The 22,550-nt window shown below is 33.4% G+C and overlaps 4 protein-coding genes across 9 annotated transcripts; 1 reads left to right on the top strand and 3 right to left on the bottom strand.

Annotated features, from left to right (window-relative positions):
- Positions 1 to 5,659: 5,659 nt before the first annotated feature.
- On the bottom strand, positions 5,660 to 7,269 carry LOC7468460 (probable phytol kinase 1, chloroplastic). 3 transcript variants are annotated; one of them, XM_024610059.2, is made up of 5 exons: positions 6,816 to 7,265; positions 6,555 to 6,686; positions 6,344 to 6,459; positions 6,126 to 6,240; positions 5,660 to 6,013 (listed from the first exon to the last, which is right to left on the bottom strand). In XM_024610059.2, the coding sequence occupies exons 1-5, from the start codon at positions 7,187 to 7,189 to the stop codon at positions 5,827 to 5,829; spliced, it is 924 nt and encodes a 307-aa protein (XP_024465827.1). In that variant the 5' UTR covers positions 7,190 to 7,265; the 3' UTR covers positions 5,660 to 5,826. The 3 variants fall into 3 exon arrangements, with proteins under 3 accessions (XP_024465827.1, XP_024465828.1, XP_024465829.1); XM_024610061.2 differs by having other exon boundaries at positions 5,792 to 6,013; positions 6,169 to 6,240; positions 6,816 to 7,269; XM_024610060.2 differs by lacking the exon at positions 6,555 to 6,686 and having other exon boundaries at positions 6,816 to 7,267.
- Positions 7,270 to 8,470: 1,201 nt separating this feature from the next.
- On the bottom strand, positions 8,471 to 12,787 carry LOC7463481 (probable U3 small nucleolar RNA-associated protein 7). 2 transcript variants are annotated; one of them, XM_052456873.1, is made up of 9 exons: positions 12,550 to 12,787; positions 11,984 to 12,068; positions 11,747 to 11,812; positions 11,559 to 11,648; positions 11,163 to 11,301; positions 10,476 to 10,594; positions 10,210 to 10,277; positions 10,039 to 10,087; positions 8,471 to 9,678 (listed from the first exon to the last, which is right to left on the bottom strand). In XM_052456873.1, the coding sequence occupies exons 2-9, from the start codon at positions 12,038 to 12,040 to the stop codon at positions 8,647 to 8,649; spliced, it is 1,620 nt and encodes a 539-aa protein (XP_052312833.1). In that variant the 5' UTR covers positions 12,041 to 12,068; positions 12,550 to 12,787; the 3' UTR covers positions 8,471 to 8,646. The 2 variants fall into 2 exon arrangements, with proteins under 2 accessions (XP_052312833.1, XP_002315346.2); XM_002315310.4 differs by having other exon boundaries at positions 11,169 to 11,301.
- Positions 12,788 to 14,114: 1,327 nt separating this feature from the next.
- On the top strand, positions 14,115 to 17,677 carry LOC7468459 (SEC12-like protein 1). 2 transcript variants are annotated; one of them, XM_024609519.2, is made up of 11 exons: positions 14,115 to 14,302; positions 14,384 to 14,550; positions 14,728 to 14,828; positions 15,115 to 15,247; positions 15,366 to 15,457; positions 15,722 to 15,821; positions 15,912 to 15,984; positions 16,073 to 16,193; positions 16,609 to 16,728; positions 17,084 to 17,154; positions 17,250 to 17,677. In XM_024609519.2, exons 2-11 carry the CDS (start codon positions 14,389 to 14,391, stop codon positions 17,432 to 17,434), a joined length of 1,158 nt encoding a protein of 385 aa, XP_024465287.1. In that variant the 5' UTR covers positions 14,115 to 14,302; positions 14,384 to 14,388; the 3' UTR covers positions 17,435 to 17,677. The 2 variants fall into 2 exon arrangements, with proteins under 2 accessions (XP_024465287.1, XP_002316416.3); XM_002316380.4 differs by having other exon boundaries at positions 14,116 to 14,550.
- A 28-nt stretch (positions 17,678 to 17,705) lies between these two features.
- On the bottom strand, positions 17,706 to 20,712 carry LOC7463480 (uncharacterized). Of its 2 annotated transcripts, XM_002315309.3 has the most exons (9): positions 19,962 to 20,710; positions 19,534 to 19,720; positions 19,312 to 19,445; positions 19,104 to 19,216; positions 18,746 to 18,989; positions 18,499 to 18,654; positions 18,297 to 18,376; positions 18,132 to 18,181; positions 17,706 to 17,980 (listed from the first exon to the last, which is right to left on the bottom strand). In XM_002315309.3, the coding sequence occupies exons 1-9, from the start codon at positions 20,421 to 20,423 to the stop codon at positions 17,826 to 17,828; spliced, it is 1,581 nt and encodes a 526-aa protein (XP_002315345.2). In that variant the 5' UTR covers positions 20,424 to 20,710; the 3' UTR covers positions 17,706 to 17,825. The 2 variants fall into 2 exon arrangements, with proteins under 2 accessions (XP_002315345.2, XP_052312848.1); XM_052456888.1 differs by lacking the exon at positions 18,297 to 18,376 and having other exon boundaries at positions 17,787 to 17,980; positions 19,962 to 20,712.
- Between the last annotated feature and the right edge of the window lie 1,838 nt (positions 20,713 to 22,550).

The following is a 22,550-nucleotide window of genomic DNA, read 5'->3' as shown; positions in this document are numbered from 1 at the left end:
TGACTGTTTCATTTTCATCCGAGTGCGGTAAAAAAAGAGCCCAGAAGAATTCATCAGCCCATTGTTGCAGGATTAATTTCCTTTTGGTTTGGTTTCCATCTATTGCTTTCTCCGATATGGACATCGTATCGGGTTTGGTAACCAAACCAATCTTTTTACAATAATTATTATACATATACTAGAAAAGAAATGTTATTTTCACGTAGAAATAATATAATTATAAATTTTATTATTTGTTTTTAATGTAGTGATGATAAAATTGTAATTTTCAGGTGTTTTTAAAAAATATTTTTTTTATATTTGTTTTCTTTTTATACTTGATATTTTTATCATTTCACACTTAATATATTTATCATTTTTTTTTGTTTGTATTTTTTTGTAATATTTTTTTTCCTTACATTTTTTGGGAAAAAACATATTATTTTATGTTTCTTACACTTTAAATATTTATTACTCTACACTTGATCTATTTATACCATTTTTTGTTCTTATCTATATTTTTTAATTTTTTTCTTTACACTTTTTTTTGAAAAATTATTATATAAAGACTAAGAAAACAGTGTTTCACCGTAGCAATTGCAACATTGTTCCATTCTCCTGCTGCGTTAAAAATTAGCTTAAGATCTTATATATTTTTATTAACACGTGATCTTTGATGTATTTTATTATATATAAATATCGACTTTTTGATTCACGGTTATATACTTTACTCGATGTCAAAAAAGACGCTAATAACACACATATATTAATTCTTTTGCATTGAAAATAAAAATATTCGACCTGCAAAAAAACGAGTTGAATAGACGTGTTAACATTTTATTTTCTTGCATTTATTGACACATATGATTCCTAATATATTTAATTAATTCTTGATCTGTAATTAGAATTTTTCTTTAAAAAAAATAATTTGAACAAATTTGTTTATTTATTTTTTCACAAAAAAAATTATCCAAACTTCAACAAAATGATCGTATAAACTGGCTATTGTCCAATGAAACTGAATCTGGCTTCTCTGATCATGTTGAGGTTTCAAGAAAATGGTCTAAAAAAAAGGATCAAGTAGGGGAAGTCTAGCGAAGGCTATGAATTTTTGTTATAGAAAATCTAAAAAATAACTAGGACTACTTGAAAGTTGAAACAATCATATATCCACACTTGACATAAAGAATTTCGAGGAGTTTTGATAATTTATTGCTAAATATTATCAAATTGATCAATCAAAATTCATCATTAGATTACTAATTTAAGAGTTTACCTTGAAATGTATATATAATTCTAAACGAATCTTCTAGTTGTGAAACTTACGTTCCAAATCTTGCTACAAACAGGTTTATCAAAAATAAAAAAAGCTTTAATATTTGTTTTATATATGCATATTGCATGATCGTATACTAGCTGGACCGGAATATTTTAGGTTAATTGTTGCTTGTTTTGTGCCAAGGAAAGATTCCAAGGTTGGAGCCTGAGGCAGCTTGAACATTCCATGGATACAATAGACTAGCAGAGGCATTAATTAATTAATGTGCCTGTATGGAATTAATTAATTTCTATAATGGCAAAACATGTGCCAGTTAAACAATTAATTCCGAAATTCGGTGGGACATGAAATTGTCTAGACGTGGAAACACGAACACAGAAAAGAAAAGAAATTGAAGAACAAGAGATTCATTTGGTGTTCTCTACCAAGCTTTTGCTAGTCATCTATAGCCAAAACGAGACGCGGTTTCAGCCATGATTTAATTTGCTTAGTTTCAATAGGATAGCATGCTGATCATGGAAGTTTTCTATTTTTAAATTTGAATCTCGAGTATTGCATCCAGAATAATTATTTCTTTTAATATATCAAGTCAATTTAGAGGATGTGTTTTCAAAAATAAAATTTAATTTTGGTTGACACCTAAATTAATTCAAATATACCTTAATTTATTTAATTGTCGAGTAAAAGAAAAGCGATTGTAAGTAATATATATATATATATCCCATGGAAGAAGTGAAAGGAAATTAAAATTGATTGTTTAAAAACTTGATTGGGCTAAATCTCTGTTTAGAAACCATCAATTTAATTATGATTGTTATTTTTAAATGTTTAGTAGTATTTTAAAAGCTAATATTATATTTTTTTCCAAATGAATCCTAATTTTTTCAGCAAATTATTTATTTTACCCTCTCTCCATTTTCTCAAGCTCATGAATGATCGTTGACAATTATCTGTAGCGTCACTAATAAAGCTGATCTGGTTATAATGCCGGGAAGCCACATTATTCAATTCCAACCTGACTTGATGTTTCATGCTCGGTTTCAGTGTAACATGATGTTTCCTATGTACGATATTCTTACAGCACATGCATATAATTATAAAATCCGATCCGAGATTGAATCGGGGTGAGAATTGGATTGTGAATTGAAAAGGTAGACTTTTATTTTATAAAATAATTAAAAAATATTTTTTAAAAAATAATTAAGTCAAATTTTGACAAGTTCAAACGAGTGGATTGACTGTAGCAAATCAACTTAAATTTTATATTGGATTAAAACCCAGAAAAATAATTTAACTAATTTTATTTGTTAAATAATTTCAGAATATAACTAGTTCCTTGTAAATCGCTCTTATAACATGTTCTTGGAAATTTTTGGTCCAGGTTTCCTTGTAATTTTTTATTGATCCATAAGAATGATCCAGACTATTTTATATATATATATATATATATATATATATATATATATATATATATATGTCTCCTTTTGATTAAGATTCAAGATTGTTTTAGTAATGACCAGGTAATAAAAATTTTAATTTTCAAATATCTTAATAAATAAAAACTATTCCTACAATAGCCGGTCATTACATCCAAGAGACAAGGAGAACAATTTTTTAAAAAGAAAATTTAAGCTTGTGAACATGTTTAAGGAACTAGCAAACACCGAGATGCTACAATAAATAAAAAGGCAAAATAATTATCAACCGTTAAATTTTTTCTAAAAAATATTTTTTTGTGAGAAAATACTATTTTTTAAAATACTCAATAAATAAAAAACCAACTCAAATACTTAAATTCAAGTAAATTGTAAGCAGATAAAAAGATTCCAAAATTCGTAGCCATTAAATCTTTTATCAAAATAAAATATTAAAACTACAAAAACATTGAAGATAAAAAACTTGGAAATTTATTGATAATTAAAATTTTAAAAACCATTTCATTAGTAAAATTATAATTCTAAAAAAATATATAAAAAAACATTTCAAATAACTTTGATTTCTATTATGTCTTTGGTTTTTTCTCTCCAAAACTTTCAATGTTTGGGAATTTTTCAAATGTTTATATTTTAGAAACACTAGCCTTCTTATCTCATAAGTATTTTCAAGATTTTAAGTTTTTTCTTTTAAAAAAATTGCATTTCAGGACATTTTATCTGATAAAAAAATAAAATGCAACGAACAAGGCCACTCTGTGCTGGTTGGTTCTATTTCAAGGTCAACGTATACCAACAAGGTCAGGACCACGTAATATTTGATACGTGAGGTGAGGAGGGAAAAGAAATTATTATTTTATCTGCATTAATATCTGGTGTGTAAAATGAAATTAAACTAAAATTAATTTATTTCTTGTTTCATGGTTAGATTTTCATGCCTCCTCTTTTAGTTTTGGATCCTTGATTCTTTCCATTTTAATCGTATTTTATCCAATCCCATCTACCATGTAATAATTGAGGATAAAGCAACGATACTTCATGATCGTATATATTAGGCTCCATTACATTTTCTTTTCTTAAAAAAAAAAAAACTATTTCCCACGTTTTCAAGTGTTTAGTGATTTTTTTGGAAAATAAAATAACAAAAAATAATTCTAATCTATTGAATATCATTTTTTTTTTTGTAGGATTCATTTTTTGACGGGCAAAAAGGCTATAATATATCCACAATCAATCGAAAGCATATATGTCATTATGGAGCGGCCACAGGTTTGCATCAATAGAAGGCAACAAGGCTATCTTAGGTTTTTTTTTTTATTATTAATTATAAGTGTCTGGACTAGTTTATGTATATCTCGACTAATCTTTTGAGATTTTAAAGTTAATAATTATGTAAGTTTTTAGTGGCCATAAAATTTATAACATTCAAACAATTAATTTATATAAAACAAACTTAAAATCTGATATAGTTTTCGATTCTCCTTGTTTCATATACTCGTGCCCTTGTTTCTCAATTCTCGTACACAGATGGAGCCAGTAAAGAGGTAGAACTGGGCCAAGAGGCAATCAAACCATAGCATTTCCCTTTATATTATTTAAGTCAGAAGTCGCAATTAAAAGCCCAAATTTAACCAGTTGAAAGCCCATTTTCTAAACCAAGAAGAATGATTTGCTATCTAAGTATATGCATATAATCACATGCTAATGTTGGACCAAAAAGCATAACAATGGTATTTTCTCATAGTTAATAAGCTCGATTTAAAAGTTTTACCCGGTACAAGATCTAGATAGGTTACGAGATGGATGAATTAACTTGGATTAACTATTTTTTTAAAAAGATTAAAACTATGTTATTTTGAATTTTTTTAAAAAAAATATAAAATCAGCAGATTTTGAAAAGAAAAACTTGGTTGTTGGTGAATTGAGCAAGGGAGGCAGGTCTCGAAATCTAACTACATCTGGGGTCTAGTAAAATGGTACGGACATGCCGTGGATTGTATGGTTTACAAGTTAGGTATAGTAAGGGCCAGCCATCCTGACTACACATACAAGCTGGGGTCTAGTAAAATGGTACGGACATGCCATGGATTGTATGGTTTACAAGTAAGGTATGGCTATAGTAAACGCCCACATTCTGACTAACTCCGTTTTGTTTTTGTTTTTATTTTTTAAAAATATTTTAAAATAATTTAAATTTTTTTATTTTAAATTAATATTTTTTTAGTATTTTTAAATTATTCTGATATGCTGATTTTAAAATTAATTTTTTAAAAATAAAAAAATTATTATTTTAATATATTTCTAAATAAAAAATACTTTGAAAAACAACCACAACCACACTCTCAAATAGGCTTCCTGAGATCTAGTAAAATGGTTCGAACATGTCATTAATTATATGGTTTACAAGTTTGGTATAATTAAGATGCCACCAATGAGATTCCAGAATATTTTTTTAAAAATTATTTTTTTGTATTTTTAAATTATATTAATATATTAATATTAAAAATAAATTTAAAATAGTGGTCATGTCATGGGAGAAGATTGATAGGGCAACCTAGCTAGCATAAAAAAAAAAACACAACTGTCTACAAGGTATGTTAGGAAATGATTTACCAGTCGTCCTGTTTTTCACAGCTATCAAAGCTCCTGGTCGAGTAGGCAGAGACCTTTTGCATGCCAAAACTTTTCCAGAGATCGCCTTGGATTGAAATAACAGGGAATATATAGCAGTTGACAGATCCAAAATGGCCGAGCTACCTAAACCACTTTCCCCTAGACGAAAAGAATGGCTGGCTTGCATGTGTAAAGCATATATATAGCGCTATAGAACGAGCCATGATCAAACTCGTATTTTGAGCATGATTCATGATTGAGCCATGCGGTGGTAGAATCTAGTGAACCGGGCATATTGCTTGCTACTCTCGTGATAGTGTGGAGCTCTCAAAACTACCATCATTGGAATTCGTACTAGTAGAAAGGAGGATTTTTCTTGTTACGATAAAAAAGGTAAGATATTTGATTGCTTGGCTAGAAGAGAGAAAAACGACTATAAAATACATTGCAATGATAGACATGAGCTGGAATGATTAAACACAGCACAGACAGCAGAAGACTTGGATGCATAGACCAAGCTAGCTAGTAACCGAAGCTTAGCATTGATACCACCATGCTTACTAAAGGAACAGTTATGTTGTCATCTACTACCTCTGTAATTGGAAGGGACTCTACAACAGTTGCCACTAAAGCCACTAAAGCCACTCTCTGAATTGTCCATGTCCAATCCAACTGGAAATATCCGAGGGCTGAATAGTAGAACAGCATCCTAGTTGTCAAGACAACAAAGAAAAAAAAGGTCTAATAAGTATTTAATGGTACGCAGTAGTTTATTACAATATGACATGACTGGTTAGAATTTTAGGTGATCTGAAACACACCCAATAGAAATCAAGAAGCCACAGATGAACATAGATATGCTACCAGCCCAGCTCTTGTGTTGATTGTAAGGAAGCTTCAATGACCCAAATCTTCTACCGATTATATCAGCCACACCTAAAGACCACTAAAGAAATCAATCGATAACTTTAAGCAGGAAGAGATAAGCACAGAGTCTGGAGTTTGAACAACGCAAATTTATGAGGTTTTTAGGCTTTACCATCCCCACCACACATCATGGCCAAAGAGATCACCCCAGTTGGAGACTCACGCCAAAAAACAAGAGCACACAAAATCAATATCAAAACATAATACAAAGGTCCTCTCAGCAACTCCCTGTAAGAAAAAACAACAAAAGATCATCAGCTTTGCTTGTTCAGAAGAGGAACGAAAAGCCCATAAATAATCAATGAGATAATGAGAAAAATTACTGCGGATTTCCTTCTCGAGTAACAGATTTAATGAGCCCTTCATCAGTAACCAAAGAGAAGCCATTTACAATAAGCCTTAAGCAATTCACAAGAGGTACTACAGAAGCTAAGTAGCGAGCCTGTGTTGAGGTGCTATTCTAGGATCAAACATCACGAAGAACTGAGGTATAAGTTAAAGCAAGAAAAACTCAAATCACAAGATAATCCCAAGATTCAATTTTTGAGGTTGAATTTCAAAGAAATCCCACTAAGGATTGATACCTGAAAATAGGCCAGCAAGCAGCAAAAAGCAAGCCCGAAAGTATATGAACTAGTTTTCTGCTCAAACTCTGTTGAATGAGATTTCGCTGAGTGAGAGTATCAAAAGTGCGAACGAGACTGTAAGCACCAGCAAGTACAGTAGCCGTGGCACCGGCGTCTTGAAGTAGAGGTGCGGTGGCGGAAATGAGGGAGGAGCAAGGAATGTAAGGAGGAAAGGAAACGAGACGTCGGAAAGGAAGTACTGGTGGATTGGGCAAGTTCCAGTGAGGAGGAGGAGACGGAGGAGGGGCGAGGTGGATAGTGGTGGTGTATTTGTGTACGTGGCGGCGTAAAGAAGAGTGAGAGAGGGTAAGAGTGCAAGACGAGAGGGCCATAGATGTTCGTTTGGGCAATGGGCGGCCTGGGGTATCTTTCGTATTGGTTTGATGCCTATAATGGCGACTGCTTGCCCTCCTCTAGGCTGTCTTATGGCATTATTTCATCAAGTCAAATTAAATCACATGTAAAATTAAATTAAATTAAAATATTTATAAAATTTATAAAATTTAATTTAATTAATAATTTTGATTATTTTTCCTTTTCAACTGGACTAGAAAATTATTTATTTTTATTCTATATTACAAAAGATATATTTAGCTCTCTTCTCTTTACTTCAAAAAAACATTTTTTCTGTTCTTTGTAGTATCCTCAAATAAAAAAAAATAATCCTTAAAAAATATCACCGAAAAAAGCAAGTAACAATTTTCCTTTGTATTTATTCACAGGAGGTACTGTCGTCTTCAAGAACTTGGCAATTATGTGATAATGATAATAGTCTCATTAAAATTAACACTGAAAATGCTTCAGGGAAGATAGTTCTCATCACACAAACCCCTGTATCCAATCGAACATCAGCAGTATAATTCATGGAGACGAGTCCATAATTTATCATTGAGAGCAGAAAGAGGACTAGCATAAACCGCATAGCACAACCATTGCAGCCCAGCATGATCCACCACCGACAAAAGTTAAACATGAACAAAACGTGAATCATCTGAGAAATCCATAAAGCCTATATGCCAGCAAACCCCCTGGCATCCACTCTAACAACAGTGTCGAAACCCAATGCAGTGGAAACCTCCTCTGCTCTGACCAACGAAAAATGAGTCCCGAGTAGGAAAAATGAGGTTTGCATCTTCTCCCTAGTTCACCAATAATATATAGTCTTGAAATCCTGTTTCCCTGCACCTTTGCAGTTCCAGCACATAATGTTGTGATTACTCGTAAAAATACATGTAAGAGGAAAAAGGAACCGATACCGAACAATGATTAACGATATATATCCTTCATGACAGTGGCCGAAACACAAGAATCATCATCCATAGCAACTTCATTGGTCACCTCCCGAACAAATGATGAAGAAAAGAAAGCGGGTATTTCTTGAAATGCATTTCTTGACACAAGAACAGCACTAAAAATGTTCAAGTTTTTGCGGTTACAAATTTATGAAAGCCGGTTTTAAAATAAGTATAAATTATAGATTTTCTCAAAACAATGTTTTCATTAAAAATGAAATGTATATTCAAATAAATTTAAACCAACCATTTTTCAAAACTGTTGTAAAAAAGCTGTTATTCAAACCTTTGACTCTTAACACGTTATTTCCAAGAGAGGAATAATGAAAATTGAAGTCTAATTCTGACCCATGTTTTGATCGTACAAAGTAATGAAACCATCAAGATTTTTGAATGCATTTGTAGCTATAGTTAAACAACATACATTTTAGTTAATGGTAAGACAAAATTGGAGTGACAGCAAAAAAACACAGTAGCTTGAAAGGGGCTCAGAACAATTATGCCGTTGCTTTCTTACGGGCAAATCTTTGCAAAGCCGTAGGTAACGAAATTTCCTCGCTGATTTTCTGCTTCTTTTTAGCCACGTTTTCTTCCTCTTTCATTTGTTGGTCCAAGAAAGGTTTCTTGGCCCTTACAACAATCTCCTTTTTCTTTACTGCTATTTTACTTGGCTTATTCTTCCCCTTTGTTTTGTTCTTAATGGCAGTTCCCTTGGCTGCTTCAACAGCAGCTTCCATATCCGCCTCCATCTCCTTCTTTGTTGGTTTCTCTTTCTTCTTTGCTGACTTCACTGTACCAATCTTTGAAGGGTCCAGCATAATTGTCTCGGGGGGGAGCTTGTCGAGAAGAGAGTGAATTTCCTTCTCTCTTCGTTGTTTAGTAGTTTCAAATGGGTTTGCTAACCATGTGTCAAAGTTGGGTTCCCCTGAACCTGGGATAAGAATTGAAGACCATCCCGTGGAGTGCCCTATGCCTAGAACATCTTCGTATGGTCGAAATGCAACTTTCCCTATCTGATAACCTTTCACAATAGAATGACCCATATGTCTGCTGTAATTCCGTGATCCAGAGAAATCTCCAAAAACCTGAACAAACGATCCAGTTCCAGCAGCTAGTAAACCTTTTTGACTGAAGTCCAAGGTTTTTGCATGGCCTCTTATAGTTTGGAGAACCTCAAATTTCCTCACGTCCCAAATCTTAATTTTCTTTTCCTTGCCAGACGTGGCCATGAGATGGCCATCAGGATGAAATGCCATTGCTGTGATAGGCCCAGGATGACACAGCATCTTGACAAGGGGAACCGCACTAGTGGGCTTCCACATGCTTACTGTACCACCTGAATGACCCAAAGCAACAACCCCATTGAAAGGATTGGCCTGCATCACATCAGTACGGCCTAAACCTGTCCGGAAATTGCTTATCATCTCACCCATTGTAACATCTTGGTATCGCAGCTGCCCAAATTTGTTTATTGACGCCAAGAGAAAGTGGTTTTTCAGAAACTGAAGCCTTGTCACTGCACCATGTTCCTGTAAATAATGTAACTTAATCGCATACTTATGCATTTATATAAACAATTGGAATTGTGGAGTGCAACAAAGAATTAAACTTGAAATTTGCATAAAAAATCAAGTACATAGCAGTGCAGTATGGTGAACCCTGATATTCAAAGGAAGTGTACTGCCATGCAGGATGGTGTGACCAATCTTGTGATGGTGCAAAGACAGTCAATGCAAGCAAAATAAATTGAGTTCAAGGACTGATTGACAGACAGTAAGCCCATTTGCTTTGTAATGAAAAGAAAAATCATACCAGTTCATTTAGACACAAGAAATGATATCTCTGCAGCTTAAAGATATATAAAATTCATCAAAAGACAATCCACTGACCTTTAAACAATGAAGTTCGACACCATCTCTGTTATAAATGTATGGGTACCTATCATAACTCGAAATTATTAGCTACATATAAAGTATATTAAAATGTTCAGTCTTGTTTGGGCAAGTAGTTATAAATTATACATGTTTTTTTTTTGTTTTTTTCTGGGAAAAAAGCCATACTTTTTCTGGGCAGCAGCAAAGAACAGCTCATTGTGCAAAAACACAACATCACGCACTGTTTCTCTAACCTGAAATAATAAAATTAATTAGCACACCATCTAATTTCCGGTCAAGGCCTAAATGGCCTGGTAAAGAAAAATACCAGTAAAACATATCAAATAACGGTGGCATATAAATATCCATTCAAGGCCTAAATATCCTTTATATAATAGGTCTCATCTAGAACCCAGTTGCATCTCATTAAGCTTGGCAACACCAGGACACACCTGCATCTCTTTAATTAAGCTCATATTCTTCATGTCAACAACAGCCAAGTGCCCCTTGCGACCAGCAGCTGCCATGTATCGACCACTTGAAGTAAAATCCAGAGTGTATGGACCAAAATCTGCACATTTCAGTGAAAATAAAAGGAAGTTTCAGAAGTTTTTTTTCACGACATTAACCTGACAGTCAAGAATGTTAAGAGGATTGGATTTTTTTTTCAAAATCTGCACAGTTTAATTCCAGGCAAGAATGTTACATAACTGACAGTCAAAGAAAAAGGTTTGGATTTTTTTTCTTAAAGAAAAAAAAAGCAAACTTAATTAAGAGGAAATATGGCTCAAGAATTTTACAAACAGAATTTTGTGCTCTTGGAATAACGATAGTTTCAGGATTAATTAGAGTTTGCAAGAAAGACCTAGCACAGCATGGATAAGAAAATATGCAACGTTTTCCCGAAAGATATTCAGAAAAGTCGCACTATGATTTCCAGCATTTCTTCTCTCTGCTTGTTCTTTTATGTAATCCAAATTGACATGTGAAATGATGGATTCAAATGCATATGACATGCATTGCTAAGTTATTCACCAAGTGAGCTGGGAAAGTTGCAATGAAGTTGCCTTCATAAACATTCCTGGCTAAAACAATTTTTGATTGTAAACCAACCATTAGAAAGAAATCACATAGCAGACATGAACCTGGCAAGACTATATCATATTGATTCTTTGCGCTTGAGATATCAACTTCACGGCCGATTGTGTCCTGTTTGATCCTCCATGTCTTCTCTATACCCTCAGCCTCGAGATAGCCTCCCTCACTTGGCAAAAGCCACTGATTAAAAGATCACATATTATGAAGTACTCAAATATAAAAATAGAAATGCAGTGTATTTTCTGCCAGAGAACAGTGGAAGGAATGGCATACAAAATCCAGTAGACATGGAACAACAAGAAATTAGTATCTCGAACCACAAATAAAGCATTTGAAGGAGCAAAGATATACCCTATTAACATGTAACTCGTAAAAGAAATTTGACCAATTAATTTTTTAGAACTAGAGAAGTGAAGAAAAGGAGAGTAATTATCCACCTTTTCAGTCTTGGCTGCAGCTTTTGCAGATTTTCCATATAAATTTTCTCTATCATAAAGTTGACCCTTGAGCTTTTTGTCTTTTAAAACCTGTAGATAGGGAGAATCAAAATCAAAATGCAATAAAAAAAAAACCCTCGGAAAAGAAAAGGTTCTTCGACTGGAAATGTTGAACACCAATTTCTGACCTCCAAATCAGCTCCTTCTCCTCTAAGATACTTCTTTACTTTCATATCCAACTCGTGAGATAATTCCTGCAAACAGAAACTGACCACGATCAGTTCCTATAGTCTTAAACAAACATATAAGCAAATAACAGCTATAACAATCAACAGGTTACAAAAAAGCTAAGCGATTGCATTAAAGCCAACCATTTCAACAATTGAAGCATGGTTATTTTACTGTAAATCAAAGAAACGAATTACTTGTTCAGGAGGAGGCAAAATATCCTCAGGGTCACCATTTTCTTGTTTCGCACCCATCTGTCCACTTAAATTTTATGTTCCAAACCTGCAGAATCAAGATAGCTACCAATTAACCACTCATTATTCACAGAATACGTATACTGCATAAATAGCCAAAAAATATCATCCAGAGAATTGCATGAATTCAACATCAAGCAAACATACATTGAATACGCAAACCCATAACTTTCAAGTTAATTAATGCCAAAAAAATCCATATTAAACGTTACATTTACAAACTTTGGAACGTGAAAGCAAGAAAAACCACAGAATAAAAGCTAGAAAAATAAAACCCAGATGAGCTAAACACAACTAATTGGATTACCGTTTCAAATTTTCTCAAAAAACAAACAAAAGGGTACATCAAAAGTTAAACAGAGATATCAATACTAGCCCAGGAAATAAACTTTATGTGCGCAACTTGTAACACGCCATTACACAAAACCAAGCTAGAGTAAACAGGTATAAAACAAGCCAGTGCACAGACAAGTTAACGAAGAAACTGTTTCTAGGGTTAGTGTTGATACCTGTGAATGTTATAGTGCACTTTCAGAAGCAGCAGACTACTTGGAGGAGAGATGCTTTTAGGGTTTTTGGTAAAACAAGGAAAAAGGCAATATCTTTATGCATGCAGTTCAATATTACTTTCTTGCTGGACGCAAGGTTGATGAAAATTGTAGCAACCGTCTGTGCCTGAGTTGAAACATGATCTGCTATTATGGAGGTTTTTAGGGTTTTGCAGTTTCAGTTTGGCCGGGTTGTGGAATTGGTAGGAAATGAAAGAAAATAGAGTTGGGCTTTTATTCAATATTGTGGGCCTTTTATTGGGCTTGGTATTGTTCTTTCTTGGGCTCCCTGAACCTTTTATTTGCCTACCTGCCCAGTACCAAAGGGAGCCCAGCCCTCTTTATCTTTAGATGGTTTTTTTTTTTTTTATCGATTAATTTTTTAAAGAAATTGACTTTGACGTTTTTTTATTCGTTAATAGGACTCCAACTTGAGATCCTTTGGGGAGGAGGGGAAGGTACACACGATTCAGTGAGGCATTTGGTGTAAAATTCAACCCTAACTTGTTTTATTGCGATTTTTAAAGAAGCTTGGAGAATTAAGAGGAACAATTAATTACCAGGAAGAAAATAGGTGGGGCATTTTATAAACTAGGTTTCTATCACGTTATTCAATTATTTTATATTATTTATAATTTTATGTAGTTAGTAGACTGTAAAATATGGAAACATAGCCTATTTTTAAGATAAAGTGTTTTTTTTAAAAAAAAAAATTGTGTTTTCCCCTTGATCAGAGATAAGGTGGAATTTTCATGTTGGAATCCGTTTGCTATGTGGTGAATTGAATCTGTGTTTTACTTTAATTATAATTTTAAAAATACTTTGTTAATTAATACATCTTAAAGTCTATTGAAATTTTATTTGAGAAAAAAATTATAATTTATAAAAAAATAATTTGTTTTTGAAAATCTTGATTGCAAAAACTACCACAATACCAAGTTAGTGTTTTATATATATATATATGTTTTTTTTTAATTGTGTTTACAGGTGTGTGTACTGGCTATTTAATTTGTGTTCCATCATGGGTTGTAATTCTTTTTTCAGAAAAATATTATGTATACAAGTTATATCAGTGTGTTGTTTTAAATGAAAAAAATTTAAAGTATAAATCAAAAGGTTTATGTAAATATTTAATTAAATGTATCTATAATTATCTATGTAAATAAATAAATAAAAATCATTAACAATAATTAGATGACAAATTAAAAAATAAATATAAATTAAGATATTTAACTATATAAATTAAGAGATTTAATTTTAAAAAATTCTTAAAAATACTTTTACTAATATCAATAAAAAATAATAATATAACTAATGACAAGAGTCCTTCGACAAAAAAAACATTTTTTATAAATACCACCGAAATATCATGATTGGCTTATCTCATCACCCACCAAAAACAAACTTCCTTGTTACATCGAACACTTTTTATTGTACTTTAGAACATTGTAGCCTATAAAAAATAAAATGCAATCAAGAATGCCAAATTGGCTCTGAAAAAAATGCCTTTGCTGCGGCATTTTAACAGAATATCCACCACCACCAAGAGAAAAATCCACTAGTACACCAAAGCGTTGACATTTCAGTTGTTATTCTGGATTTTCCCGTTTCTACTGTCTTACCATTACGAACGTGTAGGGCAGGTTCCACAAGAAAGAAAGAAAAGAAAACCATATAAAGCAGCACCAACACTCTTGTACATCACGCTTCAATTGTTTGTGCCTTGCAGAACTCCAAATATTGTCCAGTTTGACCGGGTTTTCCTCAGGTTTGTGACTTTGTTCTCCCAATACAGGGGTCATGCAGGGAACTGTAACATGCGGGTCATGGATCCGGAGACCTGAGAACTTGAATCTTGTTGTGCTTGGCAAGTCATCGAAGAAGAGAGAGTCTGCTTCTCGGTCTGTGCTTGAGATCTTCTCTTTTGATCCCCAAACAGCTTCTCTCTCAAACTCTCCTCAGGTTTGTTCCTCTAATACTGTCAAAGATGCTAAATGGAGACCCTTTTCGGTTTTTCAAATTTTGGGCATTAATGGACTCGTTTCAATGAAAAACTAATCGGGGTAGGATTTTATAAAATGGGTTTTTTGGGAGGTTTGATTAATGTTTTTTTCTCTTTGATTGATGGGTTTTGCTTAGGTAACTTATGTGTTTGAAGAGACAGAAGGTGAACCAGTGACAATTGCAGTGCATCCAAATGGAGATGATTTTGTGTGTTCTACAAGTAAAGGTGGATGCAAGTGAGTTTCTTGGTTAATAAATTTTCAAACTTTATGAACACTACATTAATATGGAAGAATATTTTTAAGAGAAATTATGGTTCTGCTGTTTTATTTTTTATTTTTTTCTGACATTCAAAAGATTTACTTAAAGCTAAGAATGCTCATTTGAATTCCCTGATTTATTGGAAAGATAGTTTATTTTTAGTTGAATGAGTTCAAATAGATTCTAGTGTGTGAATTGAATGTGTTTTTGGCTGCTGAACAAGTTTTGGAACATGGGGTTGGTTTGTGTTGTGGCTTACAGATTACTTGAGTTGTCTGGTCAAGAAACAAATTTAAAGTTGTTAGCCAAAGAACTACCTCCTCTCCAAGATGTTGGTCCACAGAATTGCATGGCTTTTAGTGTTGATGGGTCTAAATTTGCCACTGGTGGGGTGGTAAGCAATAAATTCGTGACTTGAACTATGATTATCACTGGCTTGCTTTTGCTTGTGTTCCAAATGTCTGTATATATAGCTGATAGGCAGTACGGTGTCTTATATTATTCAATTACAGGATGGGCGTGTAAGAATTTTGAAGTGGCCGAGTTTGCGCATCATTTTGGACGAAGCAAAAGCACACAATTCTGTCAGGGATATGGATTTTAGGTCAGTGTTTCTTTTCCACTCATGTCCTGTGTGATAACTTTCTGTGTTGTGTGAATCCATATCTGGATATATGAGAAAACAATGCATTCAAATGCTTGTCAGTACAACAACTTTGCTGTCATGAAATGTGCTTTTGAAGAAATAAATACAGACTAAGCCTGTTTTTGGAGGTTTTATAGAAGAATCTGATGGGGCAATAAAGGGTTTTTTTTTGTCAATCCTAGTTGCTGAATTGTATGCCTTCGTTTGTCTATCATATTCTAGCCTGGATTCAGAGTTCCTAGCTTCAACATCTACTGATGGGTCAGCAAGAATATGGAAAGCAGAAGATGGTTCAGCTGTGGCTACTTTGACTCGCAACTCAGTATGTTTTATTTAGTCTAGGGATTTGTGATGGTGTGCTTCAGATTTTGGTTGTACCTTGTTGCCAAAATGGTTCTATATTTGCCTGCAGGATGAAAAGATTGAATTGTGCCGATTCTCCAAGGATGGGACGAAACCATTTTTATTTTGTGCTGTGCAGAAAGGTATAGTCATTTGTTGTTAGGAGTAACAATATAGCTTATCATTATATTTAGTCATTCATTCTAAACTTTATGAATATCATTGATTCAGGTGACAAAGCTGTCACTTCAGTTTATGATATAAGTACATGGAAAAAGATTGGGTATAAGAGGCTACTTAGAAAGCCTGCTGCCATTATGTCTATCAGCCTGGACGGGAAATATCTTGCTCTGTAAGCACTTGCCATTTACCCATTGGACATTTGCAACCAGTTATCTTGGCTTCTGCAGTAATTGAACTCATTTACTATTATCCTCGTTTATCATTTAGAGGTCACGAGTCAATTTCATTTTATATTTTTTCAATTCCTGAGTCTTAAATCTGCTAGTAGTCACCAAATACCTTCTCTCATCATTGTAAAATGGTTTTACTGTGCAAAAACTCGTTCTTGTAGTAAAATAGATTGTTCAACTTGATGTTCAAATATGTTTAGGATAGGAGTGCAAAGATGTCTTAGAAGTCCCACTCTCTTACTGACTGCAATGACTTTGAGAAAGCTATCTAGTAAATTTGCAGCAACCTGGCAGCATAGTTTGCTTGCAAAACTGTGAGAACCAAGTATTAACATGCTGTTTTTTCAATTATAGAGGAAGCAAAGATGGAGATGTCTGTGTAGCAGAAGTAAAGACAATGGAGGTTTCCCACTTGAGTAGGAGGCTGCACCTGGGTACATGCATTACATCTCTGGAGTTCTGTCCCAGTCAAAGGTAAGGCTCATCGACTCTTTTTTCTCAGTGATTAGAGATGAATAATTTAATAGTACAAGGACCCTTTAAATGCTTCTTCTGGTTCACAAGACTTTAATTTCACCTTGTCTTGATCCTTATTCCTTTAAATATAGTTTTCTTCTTTAGTATCTTTGAAGCACAAATTTCCCAGTCACCATTTCATGATTCGATTTCGTATATGTGATCAGTGATTAACTAAATGCTTAATTTGAAAATTATCACAGATTGATTGATCGAAAATGTTGATTGATGCTACCTGCAACCAATTTCAATCTTTATCATTCTTTCCTACCGGCACTCGATGAGTTATTCACCTCTGGAGTTTTCTGTGCAGGGTTGTGCTTACTACTTCCAATGAATGGGGAGCAGTGGTAACTAAGTTGAATGTTCCTGCAGATTGGAAAGGTCGCTCTCTCCCTCTACACTTGCACATATTTACATGTGTTAGATTTACGTATCCTCAAGTAAAGAGACTGATTCTCCCTCCATTTCACGTGCAGAGTGGCAGATTTATTTGGTTCTCGTAGGACTGTTCCTGGCGTCTGCTGTTGCATTTTACATTTTCTTTCAAAACTCTGATTCATTTTGGAAATTTCCACTTGGAAGAGATCAGCCTGGAAGGCCGAAGTTTGAAATTTTGGATCCACAGTACTCTGAAGATGCATTTGGGCCTCTAGATATGTGAAATTTTTTTAGCACGATGACCAGAAGGCAAAATAAGCACTGCCATTCTCAAGGTGTTTAAGATTCTTCATTTGATCCATTGTAACATCCAGTTTGAGTATTTTTTAAGAAAAAGTAGCAGAGTAGGTTGCTTCTCTGTTTTCTTTTTGTTTCTTTTTTCTTCTCCCCTTGTTACTTGAATAATGTAAACTCACAGAAATTGCAACAGGAAAAAGAAAACTGAGTCTTGACTGGAAAAAGAAAACTGAGTCTTGTTTTTGGACATCCAAGTATTTTGTTGAAATAATAAAATTTCACATTTCAATTTCAAAGTGAAAAGCGTTTAACAGAGAAAACAGTTGGAAGGAGGGGGATTGAAGGAGGCTCTTATTTTTGACAATGAAGAAATATCATCAATGAAGAAATATCATCTGTGAAGAATTTTCAAGCAGATCTTGATAGTACTTCAGGATCCATCCGTTAATGATCTCGATTTCTATGTTTCTCTGCAAAACTACCCAATCAGGATCACCAATTGTGGCCGGCAGTATGTCCATGCAATGTGCACCTGCACAATAAAAACAACAGATCATTATCTGAGAATAACCTGCTGATAACAAAAGGTGTCTAGCCTTCTCGAAGTGCCAAATTCTAACTGGCCTTTAGAATCCTTGGAAATATATAACTGGATTTAGAACGGGAAACATGAATTAAATTACCTTTAGTTGTATACACTGCCAATATGCTATCTGATATGTTTTCCAGCACCCTACATGATTACAGATGAAAAAACATATAACTTACGTTGCCAATATGCCAGAATAAAGGCTTGAAAGATTCACAACATTTTTTTTATGTAAGAACATCAAAGGTAGATTTATCACCCTCCACTGCTATAAGGGTCACGGAGGCCATTGGAGAAGATAATGTTGCTACCGAACCTCCTGAGAACCTCTTTAAAATGCTGCAATTTCACATTCAAAAGGGAGAAAAAAAGAAGGGAGCTCATATCTGCTTCTAAATTGCAACTATGAACATGCATGGATGCACTGGAATTTCACACAGAAGTTCGAACAACAGACATACATGACCGCCATAATAAGTTGTTATCCAATGAGGCCTAGGGGGGACTCCAAATGCGCTTTTGCATTCTTCAATGTACTCCTTCAGATCAAATGGCTCTGCTGGAAACATAGTATCGTTGCTACCACGGCCGATCGGTATCACAAGTTCGCTACATGTCTATTAAATCCCAGAAAAGAATTAATTGGTATTAATCATGCAATTTGTTATTATGCTGGATATACTAACGGCAGAAGTTAAAGAACCTTACCTGCCAAGTCCAGCCTTCCAGTGTTTCTGATGAAAAGAATGCATCTAGATTATAGCAAGGCTTTTTTCCGAAGTAAGCAACAATCCCAGAAAATATCCTGTCAAGTACATCACTTCCTTCTGGTGCTGAATCAATTCCTTTGCAAACAAGGTCAACTGGATATCTTGGAGGTCTATCATATTGAGCTGCTACTGAAAACAAACTGTCCAAAAAGTTTTTCAACTCTGTAGCAGCCTCCAATGGTCTGTTAGCCAAAGTTGGAGGGAGTTAAGACACTAATCAATCAGAAACTAACTCATGGAATCGAGTTAGCAATTAAAAAAATCATGGGAAATGGGAGACTTGGACTGTTAATTACTTGCAAGTATTGAACTTCTTTTGAAGGATAGAAAGACCATCTGCTTTAGCAGCAACTTTATCAATTTCAAACCATGACTGTTTTATGGTTTTGTAGCAGCTCTCACTCGATTCCTGCGATAAACAAAATCGGAAACAGTTACAATTCAAGACCTTCTTTAGGTTGGAAAGCTAGAGAGAAATATGGTCAATTAACTTAATCTTCTTACCTTGAAATCCTTTGTCACGACTGTATAGTATCCGTTTGAAGGGGTGATATTATCAAAATAAAGAACTGGGGCAGACGAGGCCAGTGCCCCTAGTGCAACGTGAGGGTATTTCAGGCGAAACCAAGCAGCAAGCACTATAAAAATAATGAAAAGTGATCAAACCATGTTTCTATATTGATTAGGAAAAGAACTGAATTTTGCGATTCATGATAATTTACTTACTTCCTCCGTATGATCCTCCAAAAACTATAACCGGGGAAGAGTCGGCCGAATGTTTTTTCTTAATGTGTAGGATTACTTCTGCATAATCTGCTAAAGTTTGAGCAGAGCTGAAGTATCCACGGAGGTTTGCATCTTTCAATGCTTCCTCTCTTGATACAAAGGGGATTGATTCTCCGTAGAAGCGATGCTGCATTGGAAATTGTTACTCAACACAAAGCAGTGTTATTCAACCTTAAATTTGTCATGCAATAATTAGTACTAGTTGCTCTATCAACTGTGTTGCAAATCCAAAACTCTAGCTAGAGTCAAACATTTTCAACTTGTTTAGAAGCTGTCCCGGAGGGACGTCAATCTCGAAAGCCGAAAAGGGAACATTTTAGCAAAAAGAAAAGATCAAATTCTCCAGAAAAAGAAATAATTCTACTCACCTCTATGTACACTTGTAAAGCACCAAATCGAGCTGCATTATCAGAGAGGATTCCAATATAACCAAGATCGTCATTCAAAGAAGATTCCTCGCCCAAATAGACAAATATTGGAGCCATTGTATCGGGACCCCTCCAATGCTTGAAGCTCACTACATATCTATGCTGAAAAGTCTTATAACTTTCAGGCCTGTAATTGAAGTGATCAAGTGTCTGATTGTAATAAAAAGTTCTAAACTCCTGATCCGACGGGGCCAAAGACTGAACCTTAACTTTTCCAAGGTGATTTCTTGCACCATAAGGTCCATGCACCCCAAGTCTTGGTACTTTTGATGGTGAAGCGCAAAACACACGTGTTGTAGAGAAAAGAAAAACCAGCCATGGAAGATGCCATAGAGCTTGGATTCTTGGACCTCTGGTGGCCATTTTTTTGAGGAGCACTGGTTTTTTTTGTTTGATTTCCATAAAGAAAACTACCCAAGTATTATTAAAACTAGAGTTGTAGTCAAAATCAAATTGTTTATTGTGATTATCCTTTTACATTTGTAGTCTAGTTGATGCTCTCTTCTATGATCCGAACCTTGATTGATTAGGAAGATACTATCCATGTTAGACAACGTAACTGTTGCCATAAGCAATGGCTTGAAGGCAGAAGTACAGCTGGGATTGTTCAAGGTCATCTCGAGAAAGGTTTCTTTGAGCCACCTCATAGATCCATCTTCGAAGCTCAAGCTTTTAGCAATTCTTTTTTTTAGAGTTAAATAAGATGTGTAATTTGTGGATTTTTTACAATTCAGTGTATAAACATTTATTTTCTTCAAATATTTGTATCAATCATTGAGACTATAGCAATAAAGTAAAATTTGGAGTGGTGACAAATACGACTTATGATAAGGTATTATTTTAGTTATAAGGTTGGCATGCATGGCATGAATATTGAGGGATGGCGTGGCAGATGAGTGGTAACGTGGCATTGATGACGAAGGAAAACACTTTTGGAGAGAAATTTCTCTCTTTATTATTTTTACATTTTCTTTAAGACGTAGAAATTTTTTCAAAAAAAAATCCCTGGGTTTTAGTTAATTTTTTATATTTAATAAAAATAAAAAAGGAAGTTTCTCTTTTAAATTTGCCACATCATCTATTAATACCATGTCATACATGACAGCTCATCAAAGTTTTCAAGTCATACCTGGTACATATTAAAAAACACACACTTATTATCTATTATGTTACTATTTTTTTTTAATTTAAATAAATGTGTATTAAAATCTCTCTCAGCATATTAAATGAGATTAAATATGTGTTTCTGATCAATCAGGGCTATTTATATCAATATTAAAAAAAATTACTCTTTAGAATAATTAATTTTTTAGTATCAAAACTAAATTTATATCAATATTGTCATTGGAATTGATTTACAGCAAATCTATTATTGATTTATCTATTTCACATTTACTCAAAACTTTTTGCATAAATGGGCTATAAGCTGAGCCCAAGCCCAATTAGATCCCATCTTGGCTGCATCAAAATTACCCTATGCACTTATGCGGCAGGTGTGTTTATTGTATTTTCTAAAAATATATTAAAATAATTTTTAAAATAATAGTACTTTTTATTTTTAATATCAATACATTAAATTATTAAAAAATATTAACTTTATATTTTAAAACTAAATATATTTTTAAAAGTTATCCAAACATAATTTTAAATATAAAAACAAATAATCATATGTTAAAATATTGTCGATGAGTGTATTTGTTTTTACTATTAAAAAATATCTTTGAAATTTTTTTTATTTTTTTTATTTTAAAATAAAATATGTTAATATCTAAAAAATAATGTTATTTTATTATATTTATAAAAAAAATAGTTTTAACAGCAACGAATAGCAGAAGTTCAAACACTATCCATATCTCGATGCGGAAAAAAAATCTAATGGCATTCTGGAGAATCTTCCAAAAGGCGATCCCCTTTGCAAACCCAAGCAGTACAGGCTGATAGTGCATTTAGTCTCTCTATTCTCAATTTTGTCTCATTTTAATCCCTTTATTATTTTTTTACTCTAATATCATCCCCATCACTTTATTATATACTAAAATATAATGACCTTCAAATATTATCAATTATGAGGTTATTACGTATCATTTTAATTTATTTTTATTTAAAAAAAACAAAAACAAATAATAGAATTCTCAATTATAAAACATGATTTTTTTAAATCTTATTAGTATTGTTAATGTATAATATTCGACACCATATTATAGTTGCTAAACATGAAGATTAATACAGAAAAATGCATGGATTATTAAATCATTAAGTCAACTTGAGCCCATTATTTATTTTATTTTATTTTATAAAAAAAACTAATTAGATTTGGGTCATGTTTGTAGTCAATAAAGTTTAACCAAATTATTGTTTTTTCCATTTCAATTCGAAACATTGCCAAGTCAAGTCTTAATTCTCTATGCATGGATCAACAAATCATTGTTTTTCATCCCTCAACTATCTTATTAGTATTGTTAATGTATGATATTTGACGCTATATTATAGTTGTTAAACATGAAGGTTAATACGAAAAAATACATAAAT

Source organism: Populus trichocarpa, chromosome 10 (assembly GCF_000002775.5).
Source record: "Populus trichocarpa isolate Nisqually-1 chromosome 10, P.trichocarpa_v4.1, whole genome shotgun sequence".
In the NCBI taxonomy this organism is placed as follows: Eukaryota; Viridiplantae; Streptophyta; class Magnoliopsida; order Malpighiales; family Salicaceae; genus Populus; species Populus trichocarpa.
The sequence above is the reverse complement of the archived record's forward strand: the minus strand, read 5'-3'. Positions and strand labels throughout refer to the sequence as shown.